General features: G+C 39.8%; 3 protein-coding genes across 3 annotated transcripts; 1 reads left to right on the top strand and 2 right to left on the bottom strand.

Annotated features, from left to right (window-relative positions):
• Positions 1-1,789: 1,789 nt before the first annotated feature.
• Positions 1,790-2,171, bottom strand: LOC126612670 (uncharacterized). Its single transcript, XM_050281138.1, has 2 exons — positions 1,991-2,171; positions 1,790-1,902 (listed from the first exon to the last, which is right to left on the bottom strand). The coding sequence occupies exons 1-2, from the start codon at positions 2,169-2,171 to the stop codon at positions 1,790-1,792; spliced, it is 294 nt and encodes a 97-aa protein (XP_050137095.1).
• A 15,888-nt stretch (positions 2,172-18,059) lies between these two features.
• LOC126612671 (transcription elongation factor SPT4 homolog 2-like) lies at positions 18,060-20,166 on the top strand. Its single transcript, XM_050281139.1, has 4 exons — positions 18,060-18,227; positions 18,334-18,389; positions 18,923-18,985; positions 19,784-20,166. The coding sequence occupies exons 1-4, from the start codon at positions 18,130-18,132 to the stop codon at positions 19,831-19,833; spliced, it is 267 nt and encodes an 88-aa protein (XP_050137096.1). The 5' UTR covers positions 18,060-18,129; the 3' UTR covers positions 19,834-20,166.
• Positions 20,167-23,678: 3,512 nt separating this feature from the next.
• Positions 23,679-24,463, bottom strand: LOC126612669 (uncharacterized). The gene has a single exon (XM_050281137.1). It carries the CDS (start codon positions 24,430-24,432, stop codon positions 24,124-24,126), a length of 309 nt encoding a protein of 102 aa, XP_050137094.1. The 5' UTR covers positions 24,433-24,463; the 3' UTR covers positions 23,679-24,123.
• Between the last annotated feature and the right edge of the window lie 1,415 nt (positions 24,464-25,878).

Here is a 25,878-nt window from a genome sequence, read left to right as displayed (position 1 = left end):
ACAATGAAATACCTTGATCAACCTAGAGATTTAGATGAATGAAGTTTTAAAGGAAGAAATTGAGAGAAAATGGGACCGACGGATCCATAATTGAAGAAAACAAATGGAATATTTTCTCCCTCTGCAACTTATAACGTCAGGTTATAAAGATCACTTTTGGGACAACCATTTTGCACTACGAACATATAATTTGTCGTGCAAGTTCCCTTAATGCGACGAAAATTTTATGTACGTCGTGCATGTGTCTTTTTTTTTTCTTCATTATTTCTTTATTTTTCATTTTTGTTTGCCGTTTTATTTCTTCTTAATGTAAATTTTTTTTATATCCAATTCAAATTATCAAACCAACTTATATATTACCAAAATATTTATTAAAACTTATTTATTAACTAAAATATATATTATAACTAATGTAAACTTTAAGCCATCCATGCATGTAACAGAAATTTTTAAAATAAACTCCAATGTAACGTTCAAATACATAATGTTGAAATAAATTTTATTTCATAAAAAAAAAAATTCAAATTAGGTCACTCTTATTTTGCTTCATCAGCAGGTGCATCGATAGCAGCGTTATCAACTTGTGCACGATCTACAGCTCGTTGTACATCGAACTTCCACTCCTGAAACTTCATCTTGAAAAGGTCATCCACATACTTCTGCTACTTCTCATTGGTTTCATAAACATCCCAAACAACCTGTAATGGCAACAAAATTAAATTAAATATCGCAAACAAATTTTTTTAAACAAAAACAATTACACATTCTATAATATAAACTTATCGATAACTGTTGCACCATTGAGCTCTTCATTACCATAGGCACCATTTTCCAAGAGTTGAACTCGGTAAAACACTTCTCCTGCACCAATCCCCCTATATCGTAGATAAGTTCGGTGTACGCTTCAACCGAACTTTTGTTAGCAAACGAGGGCAAACGCTTACGTCAGTATTTCTCTAATGTCACCATAGATTTCTTCATTTTTTTTTGGGGAATTTTAATGAAAAGCTTCCGGTACTGTTCACTTTAACGAAAAACCACAATTTTACACTAAAAAGTCAATCATGATTCACTTTACCCTTTATTTTGTCTTTATCGTTAAAACTCAAAGTTTTCAAGCCATTTTCATTAGTTTTCCTTCTTTTTTTTTCCTACCACAAAAATTTAAAACGTAATATAGCCTATTAAAACAATAATTTCAACCATATCAAATGTAAAACAATTAAGTCAACAATAATTTATTTTTACCTTTCCCCTCACGAGAGCCTTTTCCATCCCAACCTTTCGTTGACTCTGAAACTTAATCGGCCATCGTTTGATATAAAAATTTTGCAAAATAGGGTAATGAAATAGTGTTTATATACAACTTCACACACTTTTCACGATGAACCCTTGGTCGCGCAAGGTCTTCATAACTGCCCACTATAAATGTTTGCGTTTAATGCTTGGCTGACCAGTCATACTTCTTTCAAAACCATTTGCACGACGAATGGCTCTTAGTCGCGCAAAGACGTATTATGCAACGCTTACTACTGTTCGTCGCTCAAACATTGGAAGACAAAAAAAAAACCTTTCCGCAAAATAATTAAAACCTTAAATAATTACAAACAAATATTCAGTTATAATATTTATTCTACAAATAATTAAAACCTTAAATAAATTGATTTAATCCATTCAATTATTTAAAAACCCAAACAGGAATTAAAGCCTATTTAAGTCCAAATACATAAATTATAAAAAAAAAACCTTAAATTTAAATATTGTCATACAAAACATAAATTTAAAACTGCTATTTTGATGGTCTTTCATTCCGCTGGACTTCATAACGCCACCTATTGTAACCTCCCTCCAATGCATCCTCCATCAACTGTTCGTTCGTATCATCATCAAGAGTATACTTACACTGTTATACATATATGCAAATAATTAATTCCAAAATATAATAAAAAATTTCACAAAATTACTTATTGATCTATCAACAATATACATATTAATAATTCTTCCATCACCGCCTTCTTCACATTCTCGGGCACATCTTTCCAAGAACGCCACTCAGCAGTAGGACAATTGTTCCCCATGGCTACAACAATCGCATGCGTGAACTGAAAATGCTGCCTCAAATTATTTGGGTCGGCATCGATCACACTCTGATCCTTGTTTTTATCCTCCATCTCACAACGAACAGAATTGTGATGAATAAGGAGAATATAATTGTGAAGAATAAGGACAACAGAAACGCATATTTAGGAAGTTAGGGCCTTTGCGTGACGAATGCTTCATCGCTCAAACATTTGTACTAAATGCAGTATTGATTCCTCTGATTCACCTGTAGTTAATTCAAGACCTTGCGCGACGAATCCTTTGTCACGCAAAGTCCATTTTTTCATAGCGCAAGATTCTTGTGCCAAAATAATCACCCCCGTGTTTTTCTTCTTGACTTTGCACGACGACAAGGGTTGTGGAGGTTATGGAAGTGCCGGAATGATAGGAATTTCAATGGGTCCGCCATCAGGCTTTGGCAATGGAACCGAGGGGAGTATCGAGAAATGGAGGTGCAAACAAGGGAGGAAGAGGAGAGAGGGAAGACAAGGAGATCAGAGGGGGTCCTGCAACCAAGTGAACAGAAGAAATGGAAGGAGCCTCCTTTTAGCTCATGGAAGGTAAACTGTGATGCTGCATGGCATGTGAATAGAGGAACTGGTGCGGTGGGGTGGGTCATTCGCGACTTCGTTAGGTTGCTGCAACTGGCAGGTGGCACGGCTGAGCTTCATGTAGCCAATGCCCAAATGGCTGAAGCGGTTGCCATGAGGGATGCTCTAGGGAATGCGGAAGGAATTGATTTACTAAGTTAATTATTGAGTCAGATGCCCAGATGATTATTCAGATGATAAATCGACAAATGTTTGCTGGTGTGAATTTGGAGGGCAATTTACATGATATTTGGCTCCTTGCAAGTTGTATGGAATTCGTAGAGTTTGTGTTTTCTCATTGAGAAATCAACAAAGTGGCGCACGATGTAGCGACTTTCATTTAATCAACAGGAGGTTGTTTTATTTGGGATTGTATTAGTCCTAATTTTCTTTTTAATATTCTTCCTAAGGGTGTAAACTTATCTATTAGACTTGAATGAATAAAATCTATCTTTTGACAAAAAAGAGTTGTTATTTAGACATACAAAACTAATAGGGTAAATTGCTGATTTGGTGCCTGAATTATCATCTGGGTGAAAATTAGATCCCTAAATTATTTTTCAAAAAAAAAAAAAAAAATACAATCCTTGAATTATAAAAATCTGCCAACTACATCCTTAACATTAGATTCGAAATTTAATTCATGTTACTTGCATGTGATATACATTGGAGGGTAGATAATATTTTTCATATAGAAATAGTGTATGAAATTAACTTTGGTGAATTAGACATTAGATTCACAACCTATTTGAAATGTGTTGATGCACAAAATCAGCGAGGACTTTGGTACAACATAAAGTGTTAAGTTTGTGACCTTCGCTAGATTGCTCCGGTCACTAGTGTGGATAAGTAAGTAAATGGATAGGGACAGGGAAGCAAACACAAGATGTACGTGGTTCACCCAGATTGGCTACGTCCACGGAGTAGAGGAGTTCTCATTAATTGTGAAGGGTTTACACAAGTACATAGGTTCAAGCTCTCCTTTAGTGAGTACTAGTGAATGATTTAGTACAAATGACATTAGGAAATATTGTGAGAGAATGATCTATATTTATAGAAGAGAGTTTCTAGTTTCATTCTGACATTGACACGTGTCGTGTTGTGATTGGCTTCTGATGTTGACACATGTCGTGCTGTGATTGACATCTTGGTTGAAGGGAAACTCTTCCGGGTCCTTAACGGTATAACATTGACCGGTGCTCAGTAGTTTCGGGATTGGTCAAGTATGGTACAAACAGTGCTCCCCTAAGTTCCTGAGTAAGGGAAGCTCATCGGTTGAGGACTTGCAAGATCCAAGCCATTGAGTAATCACGAAACTTCTAAGTACCGAAGTGTGGTATCATTTTCACTTGCCTTATCTGTCTCATATGTAGATGTGGCATCTTCTCTGGAAGTACTTTTCCTCCATCTAGGGGTGGTATCTTTAACCGATGAAGATGCACAAGGTAATGTATCAATTTCACTTGAAGCTTACTTGTAGTTTCGGGCTTGGTCAAGTGCGATACAAAACCATATAGTAGGAGTCCCCCAAGTCGCCGAGCTAGGAGATTTACCGAAAGAGGTAACAGACAAGGTAAGCAATCAGACTTCCAAGCAAGCAATCTGGATCGGAGGTTCGACTTCGGCTTCCGGTTGATTGTTCTCCTTCTCCTTGTGTCGTAAATAGCAACAAGGATAATGAGAAGCAAATGGAGAAAAGATGATATGAGATACTTTTGCTTTTGAAGAAGTAACTTCCACATGCTTATTCTTGAACTGGGCTGGAGGGTTTTTTGGTTTCCTCCAGAGTATAAGGCCGACTCAAGAATTTGAAGGTCAAAACAAGTCCATCAAATCAAGAGTGCGTTTGACCTTGATGATATGGAATACTTTTGCTGTTGATGAAGTAATAGATGAATCGGCATGTGTTCTGTTGCGCTTGTCTCCACATGCTTCCTTGCATCATTCTCACTTGCCCTATCTGTTCCTTAGACATATGTGATATCTTTTCTGGAAGCATAAGATGTTGAAGATGAGTACTCGAGAGCAATGCCAGGTAAGTAATCAGGCAAAGGTTTCCTGACTGGAAGCTTGATTCCAAGTACTGACTGATTGCTCTCTTTCTCCTTGTCTTGTAGGTAAGAATAAGTCCAAAGGAAAAGACAGGGAAAAAGCATGATATGGGATACTCTTGCTTTTAACCCTGATGATATGAGATACTCTTGCTCTGGTGTGGCTTGTTTGCAAAGGTATTATTGGGAGGAAAAGAAGCTGAGTATTTCAAGAGACTCTGCTGAGAGTGCCCTCTCATATGTGAAGAAAAGTTGAGCATTTTTTTTTATTTGCCGATCTGCCTGGCTGTGGAGGATGGAGGTCAACATATATAGGAGTCTCCCTAACAACAAGTAGTAGTGCTATTCCTTTATCCTTCTTGGTTATAGCAATGTAATGGGAGCTACAAGTTTCACGTGTTTTAACTTTGTCAGAGCACTTTGAAAAAGTGATCTGTGGTATCTGGAAAGCTGATGTTGCGTGTGAAGATTGCAGACAAGCTTTATCCAAGGAAATCTGGCTCTCGAAGTTCAGAAAGCGGTGCCTCTTCGGTTTTCGAACAAGCAATCCTGTCGGGGATTTGGCTCTCGAGATTCAGAGAACGGTGCCTCTTTGATTTTTGAGAAAGCAATCCTGTTGGGAGTCTGACTCTTGATATTCGGATAGCAGTGTCTCTTCGATTTTTGAGAAAGTAATCTTGTTGGGAGTCTGGCTCTCGAGATTCGGAGGGCGGTGCCTCTTCAATTTTTGATCACGTTATCTTGTTGGGAGTCTGGCTCTCGAGATTTGGAGAGCGGTGCCTCTTCGATTTTTTAGAAAGCAATCCTGTTAGGAGTCTGACTCTTGAGATTCGGAGAGCAGTGTCTCTTCGATTTTTGAGAAAATAATGCTATTGGAGTTTGGCTCTGGAGATTTGGAGGGCGGTGCCTCTTCAATTTTTGAGCAAGCAATAATGCTGGGAGTGTTTTCTAGAATGTGAATAAAGGTTGGGCATTTTTGCCAGTCTGCCTTGCCACGGAGCACGGAGGTTGACACACATTGAGACTTTCTAGTTATCAAGGAGTGGTGCTGTTCCTTTACTCGTGTGGGTAATAGTAGGGTAGCTGGACCTTCAAAATTTATGTGTCTAAACTTTGTCAGAGATCTTTGGCAAAGTTATCTGTGGTACCTGAGGAGCTGATGTTACGTGTGGAAAGTGGTGCCTCTTCGGAATCCGGAGAGTGGTACCTCTTCGATTTTTGAACCAACGACCCTATTGCCCTTTCTTTTATAAGGGCACCAATTGTGTGCAAGAAGTACATTCAGAGAATTATTGCTTGTAGGAATGTTCCCCTTACTTCAGAGATTTATTGCACCTTATTTCTCCTTCATCATTTATGAGAATGTCTGTCCCATCCGACCGTCGTTTTGACTTGAACTATGGCGCCCATCCTTCTTATCATCTACTGGTCCTCTTACCGTTGGGGACTCTGTGATGAAGAATGATATGACCGCTGCGGTGGTGGCCAGGAACCTTCTCATTCCCAAAGATAACAGACTACTTTCTAAACGGTCTGATGAGCTGGCTGTTAAGGATTCTCTGGCTCTCAGTGTTCAGTATGCAGGTTCTGTGTTTAATATGGCCCAATGCCTATTTGCTCGAACCTGCTAAGTTGAATCATTGGCGGCTGAAGTGATAAGTCTCAAACAGGAGATCAGATGGCTCAAGCATGTGAATAAACAGTTGCACAGGCTCGCACATAACTATGCTACAAACATGAAGAGGAAGCTCGACCAGCTGCAGGAATCTGATGGTCAGATTTTACTTGATCATCAGAGGTTTGTGGGTTTGTTCCAAAGGCATTTATTGCCTTCGTCTTCTGGGGCTGTACTGCATAATGAAGCTCAAAATGATCAACCTTCGGTGCCTCCTCCTTCTGAGGTTTTGCCTAGTATTGAGGCTCCGAATAATCACCCTTTGGTGCCTTCTCTTTTTAGGGCTCTGCCGACTGCTGAGACTTCTCCTGAGCAACCTTTGTGAAGGCTCCCTCTTGTTTGTTTATTTTGATTCATGTATATGTACATATTTTTAACTTATCGGAGATATCAATAAACAAGTTTTGCTTCATTTCAATGTATTGTGTTAAATACACCAAGGCCTTTTTCACTAAGTTCTTTGAATTTTTCCTTTTGTTGAATCTTGTATGTTGAAGCTTTGTGAGTGAAGCATGTAGGTGAGGTAGTGCTCCCTTAATTTCCCGAGCGAGGAAAACTTCTCGGTTGGAGACTTGAAAAAATCCAAGTCACTGAGTGGTCGTGAGACTTCCGAGTATCAAGGTGCAGTAGCATATGGTAGGAGTCCCACAAGTCTCCGGTCGAGGGAGTTGACAAATGAGGTGTCTTGCTAGTAGCCAAGTTTCCAAAGTAACAAAACTTCACCATTTTCCTTTCTAAGTGGTAGCCCAAAACTCCTCCTTCATATATATTTGTTATGAAAGTTGTTAGACCCAAAGAAGAAGAGGCCTAGGCATTTTTTTTTTTGAATTTTCGAATTTTTGAATTTTTGAATTTTTGAATTTTTGAATTTTTGAATTTTTGAATTTTTGAATTTTTGAATTTTTGAATTTTTTGAATTTTTTGAATTTTTGAATTTTTGAATTTTTGAATTTTCGAATTTCCGAATATATATATATATATATTTTAAGCTTTATAGGTGAAGCTTTGTTGGGTACCATGAATTAATTTTGCTTCACACTATCTTGATCAAGATAGTGTGAAGCTTTTGTAGGTGAAGCTTTTGTGTTGAAGCTTTGTAGGTGAAGCTTTTGTGGTTGGTGAAGCTTTTTTTGGTGAAGCTTTTGTGGTGGGGGAAGCTTTTGTGGGTGAAGCTTTTGTGTGGTGGGGGAAGCTTTTGTGGTGGGTGAAGCTTTTGTTGGTGAAGCTTTTATGGGTGAAGCTTTTGTAGGTGAAGCTTTTGTGGTGAGTGAAGCTTTTGTGGGTGAAGCTTTTATGGGTGAAGCTTTTTTATGGGTGAAGCTTTTGTGGTTAGTGAAGCTTTTGTGGGTGAAGCTTTTATGGGTGAAGCTTTTGTGGGTGAAGCTTTTGTGGTGGGTGAAGCTTTTGTGGGTGAAGCTTTTATGGGTGAAGCTATTGTGGGTGAAGCTTTTGTGGGTGAAGCTTTTATGGGTGAAGCTATTGTGGGTGAAGCTTTTGTGGGTGAAGCTTTTGTGGTGGGTGAAGCTTTTGTGGGTGAAGCTTTTATGGGTGAAGCTTTTGTGGGTGAAGTTTTTGTGGTGGGTGAAGCTTTTATGGGTGAAGCTTTTGTAGGTGAAGCTATTATGGGTGAAACTTTTGTACGTGAAGCTTTGGAGTTGAAGCTTTGGAGTTGAAGCTTTTGTTGGGTACCATGAATTGATTTTGCTTCACACTATCTTGATCAAGATAGTGTGAAGCTTTTGAGAATTTGTAGTTGTCCTACATTGATGAAGCTTTTGTTGGTGAAGCTTGGGTACCACGAATTGATTTTGCTTCATACTATCTTGATCAAAATAGTGTGAAGCTTTTGAGAATTTGTAGTTATCCTCCATTGATGAAGCTTTTGTTGGTGAAGCTTTGTTGGGTACCACCAATTGATTTTGCTTCACACTATCTTGATCAAGATAGTGTGAAGCTTTTGAGAATTTGTAGTTGTCCTCCATTGATGAAACTTTGTTGAATTTCCTTTTTTTTTTTTTTTTTTTTTTTTTTTTTCGCTAAACTAGAAATTTGAAAATGTGGGAGAGACAACATATACAAATTTTGCTTCCACATTGTTGAGTAAGAGATTGTGATGCAAGCCACACCTTGTAGTAGTCGAAGGTTTGGATGAACCATATAAATTGAATTTGCTTCGAACAGTCTTGAATTTGCCTCGAAGGTTTGAGAATTGTAGTTGCCCTCCATTGATGAAGCTTTTGTTGGCACCATAAATTGGTTTTGCTTCACACTGTCTTGATCAAGAGTGTGTGAAGCTTTTGAGAATTGTGGTTGCTCTCCATTGATGAAGCTCTTGTTGGCACCATAAATTGGTTTTTCTTCACACTGTCTTGATCAAGAGTGTGTGAAGCTTTTGAGAATTGTGGTTGCCCTCTATTGATGAAGCTCTTGTTGGCACCATAAATTGGTTTTGCTTCACACTGTCTTGATCAAGAGTGTGTGAAGCTTTTGAGAATTGTGGTTGTCCTCCATTGATAAAGTTATTGTTGGCATCATAAAATGGTTTTGCTTCACACTATCTTGATCAAGAGTGCGTGAAGCTTTTGAGAATTGTGGTTGAACTTCTTTGATGAAGCTCTTGTTGGCACCATAAATTAGTTTTGCTTCACACTGTCTTGATCAAGAGTGTGTGAAGCTTTTGAGAATTGTGGTTGCCCTCCATTGATGAAGCTCTTGTTGGCACCATAAATTGGTTTTGCTTCACACTGTCTTGATCAAGAGTGTGTGAAGCTTTTGAGAATTGTGGTTGCCCTCCATTGATGAAGCTCTTGTTGGCATAATAAATTGGTTTTGCTTTACACTGTCTTGATCAAAAGTGTGTGAAGCCTTTGAGAATTGTGGTTGAACTCCTTTGATGAAGCTCTTGTTGGCACCATAAATTGGTTTTGCTTCACACTGTCTTGATCAAGAGTGTGAAGCTTTCTACGAGTTGTAGTGTTTGCATTGTTACAGAGGGGAAATGTCTGAAGCAGATGCAAGAGGGCTGAATAGCTTGATCTTCGTATGCCATGCACTGAAGTTGTTGTTGGCTTGCAATAAGACTTTGTTGGTGACTATAACTCTTGTTGGGCATAAGTGCTCCCCTAGTTGAGTTGTCAAGCTTGAGGGTTTTTGATTATTTGTGAATGCTAGGAGTTCACATGTACAAGTTGTACCACTCGTCTTCTAGTAGGTGGAATGAATGGTGAGTTGCTTTCATCATTTGGTTGGTGGTACGAAGGTGAGTTCCTTCATCACCTTTCATCACATTTCATCACCTGGTTGGTGGCACGAGGATGAGTTCCTTCTTCCCCTGATTGGTGGCATGAATGGCAAGTTGCCAAATGATATTAAAGTACGGGTTATACATTTCATCACCTGGTTGGTGGCATGAAGGAGAGTATGGGTTGTACATTTCATCACCTGGTTGATGGCATGAAGATGAGTTCCTTCTTCACCTGGTTAATGGCATGAGTGGCAAGTTGCCAAATGATATTAGAGTACTGGTTTCATCACCTGGTTGGTGGCATGAAGGAGAGTACGGGTTGTACATTTCATCACCTGGTTGATGGCATGAAGATGAGTTCCTTCTTCACCTGGTTGGTGGCATGAAGGAGAGTACGGGTTGTACATTTCATCACCTAGTTTGTGGCATGAAGATGAGTTCCTTCTTCACCTGGTTTGTGGCATGAGTGGCAAGTTGCCAAATGATATTAGAGTACGGGTTGTACATTTCATCACCTGGTTGGTGGCATGAAGGAGAGTACAGGTTGTACATTTCATCACTTGGTTGGTGGCACAAAGATGAGTTCCTTCTTCACCTGGTTTGTGGCATAAGTGGCAAGTTACCAAATGATATTGGAGTACGGGTTGTATATTTCATCACCTGGTTGGTGGCATGAAGAAGAGTACGGGTTGTACATTTCATCACCTGGTTGGTGAGAATAAGGGCAAGGTATCGAGGCATATTGTAGCAAGTGTCGAAGACACAAAGTATGTTAAACCATTTCGAAGCACAGTTGGCTTATGTATGGATGTGTTGGAATGTATGATGTTTATGTATGAATGTGTTGGAATGTATGATGTTTATGTATGAATGTGTTGGAATGTATAATGTTTATGTTGATTGATATGAGTGATGCTTATAAATGTTTTGCTATGCATGAAGGGATCCATGCTTTTGATATGTGAACCATGTTGGTTGTAACCCTTAGTACCACATACTTTGTGTCAAAGTACGCATGTTGAAGCTCTAAGTTGGAGTATAAGGGTAGGTTAGCGTAGACCAAGTGTTCTAGTGCTAGGAACGCAAAAGACTTAAAAGAAGTTGTCTGAATTCCTTTTTCTTTAAATATTTGTTGAATGGCTTGTGTGACCAAAGATCTCAAGCGGTTGAGAGTCAAAACATTTGTAATGTGTATGCCTTCTTATAATAGCATTTCCTTCAGTACCTAGTCATCCACTTTGAAAGAGTGAGGCTTGGCCCCATAGTTATAATAGTCGACGGTACGGTCACCCCTGGTTGTCTTGATACAAACTTTTATCTCTCTTGTTGTAATGGGCTTGCTGAGAGTAAAAATCCTTCCTCTTACCAAGAGAGAGATACGTTTGGTGACTTAGCGAGTAGCTAAATGAGGTAGGAGATGATGCAATGGGTGTCTGAATGGCCAATATCTCCTCACTTGGTAGAACTTGACTTCCACTTCCCATCTGTTGATAGGGGTTAACCATATGGGGGTTCCCTTGGTATGTCTTTGCTTCGACGGATGCGTGGTTGTAAGCTTGTGCCATCACCTTAGAGTAAGTCTTCCAAGTGTTGGCATTGATCATGTACTTGAAGAAACAATCACGTAGGCCTGCCGTGAAGGCCTTGAAGGCGGTCTTGTCATCTGCCTCAGCGCAGCAGAATACTCATGGCTGAAGCAACCGGCATACTCTCGTAGTGACTCGTCCAGCTTCTGGCGAATGGTGTACAAGTCATCTGCAGAATGCAAGTGATCGGTCTAGAAGATGTGTTGAGAGACAAACAGTTTCCTCGATTCCTCAAATGAGTCTACTATCTCAGGTGGAAGACGGCAATACCAGTTTAGAGCTCCGCCAGAGAGGGTGGAGAGGAAGAGAAGACATCGCTCTTCGTCGGTGTGCATCTGATATGCCATGGTGGACTTGAAGAGGTTAAGGTGTTCAATTGGGTCCTCCCTTCCAGTATAGAGTTGTAAACCAAGCTTTTGTTTTGTCTTCGCTTAAAGGAGGGTGTCGATGATCCTTCTTGTGAGAGGGCCAGGCCTGGGTTGGTTCTAGTCAGGTATCTCGGCTTGACGTTCGGCCTTTAACTTGTTTACTTCCTCAAGGAGCTGTAGGACAAGGGGGTCATAAGTGGAGTTATGTACCACTGGAATTTTCTTTTGTAAGTCTCCATCGCCTCTTGGAAGTAGGAAAGTTTAAGCATGGGCGTGTGGTTTTTTCTTGGACTCGCCGTACTGACTTCTAAGGGGAGTCTGTCGGAATACCTCAGAGTCCCCTATACCTTCATGTTTCTTTAGGATCTGTCGTTCCTTCCTTAGATTGGCAGCTGGCCTGGGTCGTGGGAGAGGATCAAGTCTTTCAGAAACCATTGGGTCATTGATCTTCGAGCATATGTGGAGGGGATTCTCTCGACGTTGCTTTAGGAAGTCTTGGCAGTCATGATAAACGGCTTTCGATCTTTCCAACCCTTCTGCAAGGAGGTGTCTTCCTCCACTTCTTTTACTTCGGGTCGAAGCATCTGGGTTGAGAGAAGTCTCATGTTGATTAATGTTTTGATGATTAACTCGCTCCTCATCAGGGATACCCATGTCGAAGGGAGGTGACCCTCCGTGTTGGGGGGCACCCAGATGATGGTTGATGTCTACATGGGCAACGAGCTCGCGTGTTTGAGTACGCCTAGTTTCATGGAACGTCTCAAAGAGCTTCTCATACTGCTCCTAAAGGACCTCATTCTTCATTGTTATCTTGTTGTTCTGAGCTTCTAGCTCATCGACTTTAGCTTGAAGAGCAACCCTCTTTCCTTCCTTCTTTCATTGCTTCGCACTAGGTGCAAGAGGGGTGTCATTCTGTGTGTTGTGGCTTCCTTCGCTCCCCATGTTGGAAAGGGATACCTGGTCAAAAGAGAGTGTACGAATGATTTAGTACAAATGACATTAGAAAATATTGTAAGAGAATGATCTCTATTTATAGAAGAGAGTTTCTAGTTTCATTCTGACATTGACACGTGTTGTGTTGTGATTGGCTTTTGATGTTGACACGTGTCGTGCTATGATTGGCTTCTGATGTCGACACATGTCGCGTTGTGATTGGCCTCCTGGTTGGAGGGAAACTCTTCCGGGTCCTTGACGGTATAACGTTGACCGGTGCTCAGTAGTTTCGGGATTGGTCAAGTATGGTACAAACAAAATGTTAAAAGCTTCAAGGCGAGAAAATGACGGTATTACACTCTAAAATGTGTCAAGTGACTTAAATTGATTAAAAATTGGATAAAATAGCTTTGAATATAATAGTAGGGATGAAATTAACAGTTTTTTTTAATGAATTTAAGGACTTATTTTACCGAAAAAGTAATGCAAGGACCTAATTTTCACTAAGGTGATAATTCAGGGACTAAGTCGACAGTTCACCTAACATTCTGATCATTTGTGGGTTTCTCGGAGTAGAGGAGAAATCTGTGTACCGCAATATATATAAGACCAATCAATATATTCTCTGTTATAAAAATAGGCAAAAGTGAGAAGGATAACCTTTGCGAGAGATAGAAGTAGAACGGGTGCAATGTATCATATTGTTTATTTTCGTAACTGTATCAAAAAAATAATGCAGGTAAAGAGAGAGGGGATATTGGTATTATTACTTCCACTCTCTTGTGTGTTGTAATGAGGTTACAAACATACATCTATATATAAGGGTTTTGATCTGACACAACCTTACATGCATGAAGAATTTTTTTACCTCCCTAACACTTTTTCACCCAAGACTTTCCATGGATGTCACCAAAGTTTGTTTTGGTTTGCTTCCTAAAACAATCACATATATGGCATCACACTAGATTTCACAATACTCCCCTTTGGATGCCCATATATCAACTCCAATTGCCTAATTAAAACCTTGCTAGAAAGAACCCAACGAAAAAAAACTGCAGCAAAGGAAAAAGAGTACAACTTTACTTGGATTGTTGATATAGTGTTAAGTATGCTTATGTTGCCTTATTAAAACCTTGATAGGAAAAACCCAGTGGGAAAAATCCTAGTCGAAGAAAAAAAAGTACAACATGCATGTGTCTTAGATGCTCCCCCTGATGAGTATCTCCCCCTAATTCTGTAGTATCTCCCCATAATTATGCATTCTTCAATTTGACTGATTATAAAGCTGGCGTAATCCGATATCATGCACTAGCTTCTGAAACGTACACTTTGGTAAAGATTTGGTGAATAGGTTTGCCAAATTTTCATTAGAACAGATTTGTCGGACTTTAATAACTTTAGCCTTATGAAGCTCATGTGCACTAAAAAACTTTGGAGATATATGTTTAGTCTAATCGCCCTTGATGAATCATTCCTTCAATTGGGCAACACATGCTGCATTATCTTCATGAATGATAGTTGGAGAGTCTGTCTTTGAAGGTAGACCACATGGATTTCGGATGTGAAAGATCATTGATCTTAACCAAGAATATTCACGACTGGCTTCATGTAGAACAAGTATTTCCAAGTGATTGGAAGATGTAGCAACTAATATTTGCGTTGTTGAATGCCATGAAATTGTTATATTTCCATACATGAATGCATATCTAGTTTGTGAGCGGACTTTATGTGGATTAGGGAAAAAACCAGCATCTGCATATCCAACAATATTCTGATCATTTGTGGGTTTCTCGGAGTAGAGGAGGCTTATGTCTGTTGTCCCACGTAGGTATCGTAGAAAATCTTTGACTCATTTCCAATGTCGAACTGTTGGCACACCCTGCACTTGGCTACCCAAGACTTAATATCTTTTTTCATTCCCACCCAATAAAAGCTTCTTTTCAATCTGGGGTAGGTTTTTTGAACACCTTCATGGCCGGCCATAGGAGTGCAATGATGCTCTTCAAAGATCTTCTGTCTCCAAGTTGATTAAGGACCAATCACAATCCTAGCTTTGTATTTTAAGAACCCATTATCAATGTGGAACTTTGACAAATGGGAAGTGACAGTGTTGGCGTGGGTGGCAGCCCTCAGTTCTTCCTTCTTTTGTCTTACCCACTCATCTTTTTCCAATTGTCTCCTCAAATCATCCAACCACCCAAAGTAAGGGTATGTGATAATGACACATTCCACTAACTCTTCACTATGGTTTATAGGTAAATGTAGGGGCACTAGGTACCCTTGATAGAGCATCAGCCACCATATTTTCCACACCTTGTTTATATTGGATCTCATAATCATATCCTAATAGCTTTGAAACCCACTTTTGCTAGAATGGGGTAATGGCTCTTTGATTTAAAAAATATTTCAAACTATTGTGATTTGTTTTGATGATGAAATGTTGCCCCTGGAGGTAATTTTGCTACTTTTTGATGGCATGCACCACAACTATGAGTTCTCTTTCATAAGTGGACAGAGCCTGGTTCTTGGGCCCAAAGCCTTGCTGGAGAAAGCAATGGGTTTTCTCTATTGCTGCAAGACTGCTCCGATCCCATTTGCAGAAGCATCATATTCTATAACAAATGGGATCGAGAAATTAGGAAGGGCTAACACCTTAAGAGATGTCATGACCCTTTTTAATTCTTGAAAAGCTGACTCTGCTGCCTTAGACTATATGAACCCATCTTTTTTAGTGAGTTGGTACAAAGGCTGGCATATTTTGCCATAGCCTTGTACAAACTTTCTGTAATAACCTGTTAACCCCAAAAACCCCCTTAGCTCCTTCACATTCCTAGGGACTGGCCAATCCAAAATGGCTTTTATCTTAGTGGGATTAGCTGCAACTCTATCACTGGAAACTATGTGACCCAAGTATTCAACTTGTTGCTGACCAAAAGAGCATTTAGACTTCTTTACATATAACTGGTGCTGTAATAACAACTCTAAGGTCTGGTGCAAATAAGATAGGTGCTCCTCCCATGTTTTACTGTAGACTAATATGTCATAAAAAAATACCAATATAAACTTCTTGAGATAGGGTTTAAAAATATCATTCATCGAGCTTTGAAAGCTTGCTGGGGCATTGGTAAGCCCAAAGGGCATCACCAAATATTCATACTGTCCCTCATGGGTCTTGAAGGCAGTTTTCTCCACATCCTCCTTATGCATTTGAATCTGATGGTAACCCAATCTTAAATCCAGCTTGGAAGTACCTAGCCCCAAATAGATTATCTAACATGTCATATATGAGTGGGATAGGATATTTATCCTTGATGGTGATGCTATTCAACTCCCTGTAATTTATGCATAATCTCCAAGTGCCTTCTTTCTTATTAACCAGTAAAACGGGAAAGGAAAAAGGCTTACGGCTAGGTCTGATAAAACCAGAGTGCAGCAACTCCTGGACTGCTTTTTCAATTTCAGTTTTTTGTAAAGGTCCATAATGATAGGGCCTTATATTGGGTGGCTTTGCTCCTGGTAGCAATGGAATCCTATAGTCATGAGTTTGTGATGGAGGTAATGTGGAAGGAATAGTAAAAACCACCTCGAAATTGCTCAAAACCATGTGCAGTTCATTGAATTGGGAAGGAGTGAGCTCAGATGTGTCACTTGTTTCAGCCTCCAGAGAATATAAAAATAATCCCAAGTTTGAAGTGGAGCACCCTTTGCTGATGTGATGCACTGAAATATCTTGTATGAAAGATTGTGAAGGTGCACAATGAGTCAATTTAAATTGCTAGGGTCCCACCTGAAATTCCATAGTCAAATTTTGGAAATCCTACATGACTGGACTTACTGTGGATAGCCATTGGACCCCTAGGACAACATCACAACCCCCAAGAGGTAAAATAAATAGATCAATGAAGCAATCATATTGTCCCACTTTCAACTGAACTTGTCTATAGCAACCTTGACTTTTAACTATACCCCCAACAACAATCACCACCTCGAATGGCTTTGTTGGTTGAAGTGACCACTCCAATTGCTTGACTAGTCTAGAGTTAATAAAATTATGGGTGCTTCCAGAGTCTAACAACATGCTAACAATATGATTATTGACCAAACCGTCCACCTTCATAGTTTGAACCAAGGGCTTAGCACTAATGCCATGTAAGGCACACTCACTCATTGCCATGCTTTGTAACTCCACAAGAAGAGCATTGGTTCTTCATCTCCAAACTCATCATCAGAAACTATATCCAACATGAGAAGTTGCTTATGAGCACATTTGTGTCCCTTATCCCACTTGTCATCATAAAACCAACACTCACCCCGTTCTCTTTCGCTGAACCTCCTCAAGTGTTAATTTCTTATAAGGTAAGGTAGGGACTCAGTTCTATCCCGGAGTGGGATTAGGAAGAGGGTTTGGTCTGGCCAGAGGAACATGTTTATGGGACACAATTTTAAGGTCCATGAGCATAACATCAATTTGCACGACGAGAGCAATAGCATCATGCACCGAAGTAGGCTTCAGCAATTTAACATCATACTTCAATTCACGCTTTAATCCACCAATAAAACAACTCTTCAACAGAATCGGGCCAACATCAGTAGTATGATTAGCGAGTCGCCTGAATTCGAGTATGTAATCTTTGAGAGTACCTGTTTGTTTGAGCTTGAATAAGGATTCAGTGTAATCCTCGAAATCCGAATAACCAAATTCCTAGCACAGTGCGATGGTGAACTCGGCCCTTGGAGTGGAATGGCTGCAATTATGCCATTTGAACCATTACAGCGGCTCATTCTCAAAGTGAAAAGAGGCGGTCAGGACCTTTTGGTGATCTGGTGTGTGATAGTAAGCAAAGTACTGCTCAGCCTTGTAGATCCAAGCTGAGGGATCGTCACCGTCGGTGAAACGGGGAAAATCCAGACGATGCGGCCACTAAAGGCGCCGAGTGAAACCGCCTCTGTTGAAAGAATCTCTACGTGGAAAACACGGAGTCTCAAGATAACGGAAATCGTCGTCGTCAGTCACGAACGGAGTAGGATTCGACGACTCGGGTCTCGAAGGAGGTTGAGCAGTAGAAGACCCAGCGCCGCCTTGAACTCCAGGATCGTGATGAAGATGCTCCAAGAAAAGGGCAAACTTCGTCTCCAAGGAGGTGAATCTAGCTTCCGAAGCTGCCTGGATCTGCTAAGGAAGAGCTTCCAGAACAGTTTCCACGACGGAGAGGCGCAATTCCAGTGTAGACATCCGAGAATTGGTGGTGTGGCGGGGCATACAAGAGGGAGGCTCAGGATCGAGAGGATGATACCAATGATAGCACCAAATCTTAGCAACCCCTTTCACAACCTGCAAGTTACCATATAGCAACGGAGGAAGATAGGGAAGGAGAAGAGAGAGATAATTGTTTTTGTAATTTTGTATTGAAGTTCGAGGTCAACCCCACCAAATTGATTACATATATGTTTCCACTAACACCAAATGCCAGCTGGCCATACGACTAAAACAACTTGATTACTACTAATTAAAGTACTAGTAAGCTACTAATTGCGATCAAGATAATCACAATCGTAACACCAATACAAATTCAAAATACAAAATGCAGTTCAGAGAATCAGGATGTGAGAACTGCCCCTTCTTCAAGATGGAGGAAGATTTCGATCGCGTTGCCGATTGCACCACCCCCAATTTCAATGGGTTCGTCGTCCCTCCTTCCTTACTACTCTTCTCTCACATTTTTCTCTTTAATCTTCTCTGTTTTTTCTCTGTCTTTTATTTAATTGATGCATTGCTTGGATTGTAGGATTATTTCAGTTACGGATCCAACTAGGAGTTGGGCTGCAAAATGGCTTCGAATTGGTATGCTTTTTTTCCTTTCAGCTTGCATTTATGCATTTAAGTCGTTGCAAAGTTATTTATTTCTTTTCTAGACAATTGGGTTCATGTGAAATTCCTTTTTTTTTTAGGAACAAACGATAGTATATACACGGCAGTGGGGGAGTGGGCTAAGCCTTACAACCATAATAATGTGGTCCAACTTCCCCGTTAGCGAGATCTCTCACTTACAAGTGAAGACGAATACCACTATACTGTAGTACTAAGTGGCTTATGTGAGATATTGGGTTCTCACAAATACTTGTCGTTTGTTGCCCGTTTTACGTTTCTTTAGGTTCTGTTTTGATTTACATAGGCGTATTTCATCTTGTATAGATTGTTATGTCTCTTTATTTACATTATTTTAACACGATATCCCAGTTGATTAACCCTTAAGCTTCTAAATCCTGCTCGGCTTTGTTTACTTTTAAGCATTTCCAATGCTCTAGATTATGCTTACAACTTGCCATTTTATATGTATTTATCAGTAATTTGGTATGGATTTTAATTTTTTACAGGAAGATTTGTACCTGGTGTTTACACTCTTGCCGTTTCAGAGGTTCTTTCAGAGGATTTGCAGATAATACAATATCTTTCTCATGTTAATCATACAAAGTTTCCTTATATTCCGTAGTGGACAATCATACTTTACCATTTCTATGTTAATTATATGGTCGATCAATAAATCTATGCCACACGAAATTAGATGGGTTTTGGGTTGGCATCCTGTCCTCCAATAGCTAGTTAGCTACCATATCTTTCAAACGAATGAAAAAGTCTGCCATACAAGACAATAGGAGTTAGGAAATTGAAGTGTGCCCAACAAATCAGTCAAATATGACTAGCTTTTGTAATAAGTTCTTTGTATCAATGGTTGAAGTCCAAAACACAGGAAAATAAAATACCCCGAAGAGACACTGTGATTTGGGTTTTGGACATCGAGCTATTGTTCGAGCTCATGTTTGTTCATTTATTTGACAGTCTGTGGGTCGTAAAGCATATAAAAAAGGCTCTCTTATGTTCTCTGTTTTTTTTAAATACCATGAATTGTCTGCAGTGTATACTTCTACCGTTTACTGTTTATTAATCATGACTCAATTCTTCGATCATTCATAGTGATGGTTACATTGATAGAATTACCAACAAAGCAGAATTGTGGTAACCCTAGGACATAAGATCATTTATGTAGTGTTGTGGGAGATATAAATCCTTGCCCACTTGTTCCTTCCAATTTCGTTACTACCGGAATAGGAGCTTCAATTACTGCTGATTCTTATAATTTTTGCCCATGGATTATGGTTCCTTTTGCTTGTTCTTTTTCATAGATCAATCACACACTGTCTCAGATTCTTATAATTTTTTTTCTCTCTTTTTGCAGAATTTATGTGAAGATGAGCAGGTGCAATACATACCACCCAAACGTGTATGAATTTGACCACAAGAAAAGGGGGTGCATGAGTGTTCTTTTGTCAGACCAAAAAGAAGCTGTGGAAAAATATGTAGAAGCAAATACCTTGGTATGAAAACTGTTGGTGGTTTAAAGTGAATGTTTCGTACGAATTTCTGTTATAGTATCAAAGTAGCTTGTAACATATTGTTAGCATAAGAAGTAATAGTTTAGTCAATCAAATTTTCAACATTTCTCTTCTTTTTTGGTATGTGATCAATGTCCTTAATAAGTAGGGTAAACACATTTCTGGTCATTGTATTTTGACTTAAAATCACTTTTCGTCACCATATTTCAATTTTTCTGTTCTGGTCACTGAAATCCCCAATCCCCCTTCTCTTACCCTCTCCTCCATCTGTTGCACCATATTAGGTTCAACCACCAGCCGCCGGTTACCTAAGCTTTCGCTGCCCTCTCCTTTAACATGTCAGTGTGTTTTGGTCGCTTTTATTTTATTTCTTGGTATTAAATTGAAGAGAGGACCATGAAGAGATAGTGTGGCAGGCAGATCCAGTGGCTGTGTGATTGCCTAGCTTGTTGCTGTTGGTGATCTTCGGTTCAGATATGATGTTTGCCTTACTCATTGAGTGCCTTGTGGTTATGATTACAGAGTTGTTTTTTAGGCAGTGAGAAAACCAAATATAGCATTCAAATAGTGTAGATATTATTGAAAGAGAACGAATCGGTGTCCATATAGTATTCAAATAGTGTAGATATTGTTGATACGATGTCCATATTGATATTCATGTATAGATACAGTATTGAGGTATCGAAAGTGTTCAAACAATATTGTTGATATTGTTGTAATATAGCTATAGGTAGTTGTCAATACGGGGTCGTTATGTCGTAGAAAATTTCCCATTATATTCTTCATATTCACACTCATCTCTGCAACCAAAAAGAAAATCCAGTGTCCCATAATATTTTCTTAGAAGATAAAAGGTTGGTATATATGCCTGGCCAATGACTAACTGTCCAGTTATGGTGTCGGGTTGAAATGAAGATAAAGGCTGGTACTTGTCCCCTTAAATATTTGGGAACTTTAACAAAAAGTTCTTGGTACGGCTCACTTTAATGAAAAATCACATTTTTATACTAAAAAGTCAATCTTGGTACTATTCACTTTACCCTTTATTTTGTCCTTATCGTCAAAACTCAAAGTTTTCCTACTCTTTTTATTAGTTTTCCTTAAATATTTTGAGCAAACAAAGAAGATACAAGCATATATAAATATATAAGAGAGACCAACTCATGTTGTCTAGATCGTCCTTGAGAGTCACCTTCAACCAAGGTTTTAAAAGCGGCTAGGCGCTAGTTAGACAGCAGGCTGGGACCTAACGGCTAGGTGGGGTCTAAGCAAGGGCCTAGACAGACTAGACAGATTTAAATAAATTTATTATATATTATATAAATAAATACTTATTTATACTTTAAAAAATGGGTAAATATTAGTTTACTGTCCTTAAGTTTTGTGGTTTTTAATATTTAGTACATGAAGTTTTTTTCGTCCCAGAGTTATACCTAAAGTGTTAATTTTGGGACAATCTCATATATCTGTTAGTCTGGCTGTTAAGCTTTCCGTTAATTGATGACGTGGCGCCCATGTAGACAATGACTGAGCGCCACGTGTTATTAATGTAACATCCCACATCGCCTAGGAGAGTGGATCCTGTAAGCATTATATATATATTTCTATCTCTACCTAGCACGAGGCCTTTTGAGAGCTCATTGGCTTCGGGTTCCATCGAAACTCCGAAGTTAAGCGAGTTCACGCGAGAGCAATCCCAGGATGGGTGACCCACTGGGAAGTTAGGAAGTTCTCGTGTGAGTTCCCAGAAACAAAACTGTGAGGGTGTGGTCAGGGCTCAAAGCGGACAATATTTTGTTATGGTGGAGTCGAGCTCGGGATGTGGTGAGGGCCCGGATCGGGATGTGACAATATTAAGGGGTCTATGTGAAAATTAAAAATTCAAAAAAAAAAAAAATTCCCGCCCAAATTTTAACCCATAACTCACTGCATTCCTTTTTTTTCCTGCCAAATATTTTTGAAAAATAAAATTGGTCTGCCATTGTTGCTCTCTTCCCCACACTCCTCTCGATCACTCTCTCCATTTTTAACCTATAACTCACTGCATTCCTTCACTTTGTTGTTGCTCTCATTTTTCTTTACTTCCAAGCATTTCTCTCTCTTTCTCTCATGCAGTGTTCAGCGATGCCCGAAACAAACCAGAACACGACCCGGTTCTAATCCGGCCCCCCACTTCCTAAATGCATCGAGCCGTCGCCGCCTCAAACCCACTCCAAACCTTTCTCGACCTCATCAATTCCACCCTCTCCCTCTTCATTTGCTCCTCCCTTACTGTCCCCTCCTTCGTTGGCCATTGGACTGCCTTCCACTCCAAGCTCGCATCCTCCACTCCTCCGTCCATGACATCTCCGACTCCCCCCACTAGGCCCGGAACCCCCTCCTTCACACCCTCATACCTCTACTCCTATCCATTATTCAACGCCTCACTGCCCTATGCGACCAATGTACCGACGCTCGATTTCCACCACCAGCGTTCCGTCCATGTTGAAATTTTCAGGTCAACGAGCCGAGGGTCCACTCCAACAACACCGATACTGTCCCCACTTAACCATCTGCACAATCCTCAGGTGTAGGGTTTTATCACAAAAGGCCTCGGTGTTAGTTAGAGTGGGGTAATTCTATTTAAAGTGCTTTCTCTTTTCCTTTTTGGCCGATGTGGGACAATGGTTCCAACACTTCCCCGCACGTGAGACCCCATTTATGGGTCACACGTGAAATTCCACACATCGACAACCACGTGGAGCCATGTCGGGACTCACCCAATCGTGCAAGGTCATTAGGGACCCACCCAAACACGTGGAATATTTGGCCTATGTGGACAATCGCACGGGGCCAATGGGGACCCACCCAATCACGTGGCAGTACGGGCCCGCCCCCTGGCTCTGAGGGTCCACTTCAACAACACCGATACTGTCCCCACTTAACCACCTGCACAATCCTCAGGTGTGGGGTTTTATCACAAAAGGCCTCGGTGTTAGTTAGAGTGGGGTAATTCTATTTAAAGTGCTTTCTCTTTTCCCTCTTGGCTGATGTGGGATAATGGGTTCTAACAGTCCACGAGCAGGCTATCTTCGCCGTCTGTCTCCTGGCCACCGCGGACGACGAGTCATCGTGCAAGGCAATGTTTGATTAAGGGAGTCTGGGTCCTCTGCTAAGAATACTCAAATCTGGGTCGACCCATTTGTAAGAGAAGGCTGTGATGGCGATAGAGGCGCTCACCGCAGACCCAGAAAACGCCTGGGCTGTTTCCGTTTACTATGGCATCTCAGTCCTCATCGAAGCCTGCTGATTTGAGTCTCTGGCGACCCAGACCCATGCTGCCGGAGCCATTAGAAATGTGGCCTATGTGGAAGAAATCAAAACTGCTCTGGGTCGTTCACTATCTAATTTGATTTTTTTTATAAAAAAAAAAATTTGGTGGAAAAAAAGGAATGTTATGGGTTAAAATTTGGGCAGGAATTTTTTTTTTAATTTTTAATTTTCATGTGGATCTTTTTAATAACACGAGATGCCCAGTCATTGTCTACATGGACGCCACGTCATCAGTTAACGGAAAACTTAACAGCCAGACTAACGGACGTATGAGATTGTCTCAAAATTAACATTTTAAGTATGACTCTGGAACGAAAAAAAGTTTATGTACTAAATGTTGAAAACCACGAAACTTGAGGGTAGTAAACTGATATTTACCCTTAAAAATATATAATTGTACTAGAATACATAAATTGTAAAGTAGAATTGACCTATAAATTATAAAGTATTAGAACATATTAAAAACATGAGGAACAAGCATATAATGAGTGTCATCCAAGTATTCAACAAGTCTTACAATTTAGTGAAAAAAAAAACGAAAACTGAAAGTTAACTATTTTTTGTTTAAGCGAGAGTCGTGACCTAGGCGGCATATGCGGGTGTCTAGGCGGGGTAAGCGGGCGCCTAAGCAAGTCTAGGTGCCCTTTCTTAATTTTCAACGCCTAGGGATTAATCAAGGTGATGATCAACCATTTAACTCCTAAGAGGCGCTAGGTGGAAATTTCTAGAACAATATGTTCAACTCGTCCTTCACCAATCGGTCCATCTTCTTCTGAAGCTCCCATGTGCAAATGTAAGCAACACATTGATCTTTGTGTTGGGTTCGCGTCAATCGCAGTAATATTCTCGAGACATTTGAATTAGGCTTGTGATTAGCCACGAGTGCTTCCAAAGCGGCCACTCACTTGGCGGGCGTATGCAACGACAGCCTTAGCCCACCTCATGATCCCAGACTTCAACTTCTCAGAATCCATGTCTTTAAGTGATTTTCCAGGTTCAGTAGAAACCTCTATGAAAGAAAAACAACGATGAAAGCGTGTGCGCTTTGCTGCAACCACATCTCCGGCGCCCTTCCTGGCATCACCATTGTTCAGAGAAAGGCTCTTCCTTGTCCTCTTTGCCACTGCTCCCCGCTTTCCGGCTCCGCCACGGTTGAGAGAGAGACTCTTCTTGACAGACATGGCTTCTGGGTTTTGTTGGCTGAGAACCTAGAGGTTGAACAATGTGGCAATTTATAGGGGTTAGGGAATTGTATCAAGGCAAGTAATCAGCATTTGTATTCTCTTTAATCCGTGTGAGAACTTCGTTGACTAAGACCCTTTCAATATGTTCCATTCGTGAAAGTCAAATAATGTTAAAAAGGTTTAAAGATGAATTTGCTGGCTTAAACTTGCCATGCACAAATTGTGTTTCATGTGAGACATGGTAAATTGCACGTGTTTAAGAGATTCATTAGTTAATAATTTATTACCCAACTAAACCATTAACCATAAAATATGATATTTGATTTTGAACGAGTTATATGAAATTTAGAACAGTGTTATAGATATTATATTAAATTGTGGTTGTAATTGTGCAAATCCTAGATAGATTTGGTTACTAGTCATCACATTCTAGATAGATTTAGTTACTACCCTTTTTTTTTTTTTTTTTTTTTTTGGTAAATTGGAAATCTCATTACCAAGGCAAAGATGCCAAACGTACAATGAAAGCCTACATAGAGGCAAGCAATAAACTAAGTAATAGAAATAAAGCCCGACAATGTAAGGGTATACAAGAGGGAAGGAAGCTGCAACCAAGGCTAAGGCATCACCCCTTACACTACCATTACAATAAGTTTAAGGAGGGCAAGGTAACCCATCATTGTTAAGAACATGGACATGTGAAGATGGAGTTGATTGACCCATGTGAAATCGCACATCTCTAAACTTCATTTTTCCCTACTAGGACTGTATTTACTTGGAGGACAAGTATTCCTCTCCTATTTTCAATATAAATATAGGCACTATGTAGGGGATAACACACTTCTCATACACATAGAGAAATCAATAGACTTTCTCCACTCTCTCTCTTGCTGCACCCTTCTTTCCCTTGTCAGATAAATTGGCCACAATAAACAATATATGAATTCTAGGGAGACTAAATTTTTTAAACCAAATGATAGGGGTGTAGATGATTGAATTATTAATTAAATATCGATTAATGAGCTTTATTTATTTATTGGTGACACATCATTTGGTTTTAAAATTTAGCCTCCCTAGCATTATTCTCACACTCCAATCCTGACAAATGTCCAAGATGGACACGTGACGTCAACTCATCCCTGTTTATTTATCATGTCTCGTCTCCGAGAAAAGTCCAAAACACAATCTATGATTCAACCACGCATTAACTTTCTTTTATTTCATGGTTGCATCTAACATTTGTGTTAGACTGTCTACATACCCTAAATAGGGATCAAGCCATTCGTAGTTCACCATTTACTACACTCCGACATTAATCACAGTATGTTCTAACAGAAAGGCATAGCATCCTTCAATCAATTATTAGAACTTGACAAGAATGAAATTACTAGATTCAGGGCTACATAACAAACTCACATGACAATCAAGATTTCCACTTCATCT

Source organism: Malus sylvestris, chromosome 17, assembly GCF_916048215.2.
Source record: "Malus sylvestris chromosome 17, drMalSylv7.2, whole genome shotgun sequence".
Lineage (NCBI taxonomy): Eukaryota > Viridiplantae > Streptophyta > Magnoliopsida > Rosales > Rosaceae > Malus > Malus sylvestris.
This window is presented reverse-complemented; position numbering and strand designations above follow the sequence as displayed.

What these genes read in the sequence shown, in the direction of transcription:
- LOC126612670 (XM_050281138.1), bottom strand. Translation starts at nt 2,171, where the DNA reads ATGGAGGATAAAAACAAGGATCAGAGTGTGATCGATGCCGACCCAAAT. An exon ending in GGTGATGGAAGAATTATTAA is followed by an intron (nt 1,903 to 1,990) that starts TATGTATATTGT and finishes ATGTATAACAGT; the next exon opens with GTAAGTATACTCTTGATGAT.
- LOC126612671 (XM_050281139.1), top strand. Translation starts at nt 18,130, where the DNA reads ATGCAGTTCAGAGAATCAGGATGTGAGAACTGCCCCTTCTTCAAGATG. An exon ending in TGCAAAATGGCTTCGAATTG is followed by an intron (nt 18,390 to 18,922) that starts GTATGCTTTTTT and finishes AATTTTTTACAG; the next exon opens with GAAGATTTGTACCTGGTGTT. An exon ending in TCTTTCAGAGGATTTGCAGA is followed by an intron (nt 18,986 to 19,783) that starts TAATACAATATC and finishes TCTTTTTGCAGA; the next exon opens with ATTTATGTGAAGATGAGCAG.
- LOC126612669 (XM_050281137.1), bottom strand. Translation starts at nt 24,432, where the DNA reads ATGTCTGTCAAGAAGAGTCTCTCTCTCAACCGTGGCGGAGCCGGAAAG.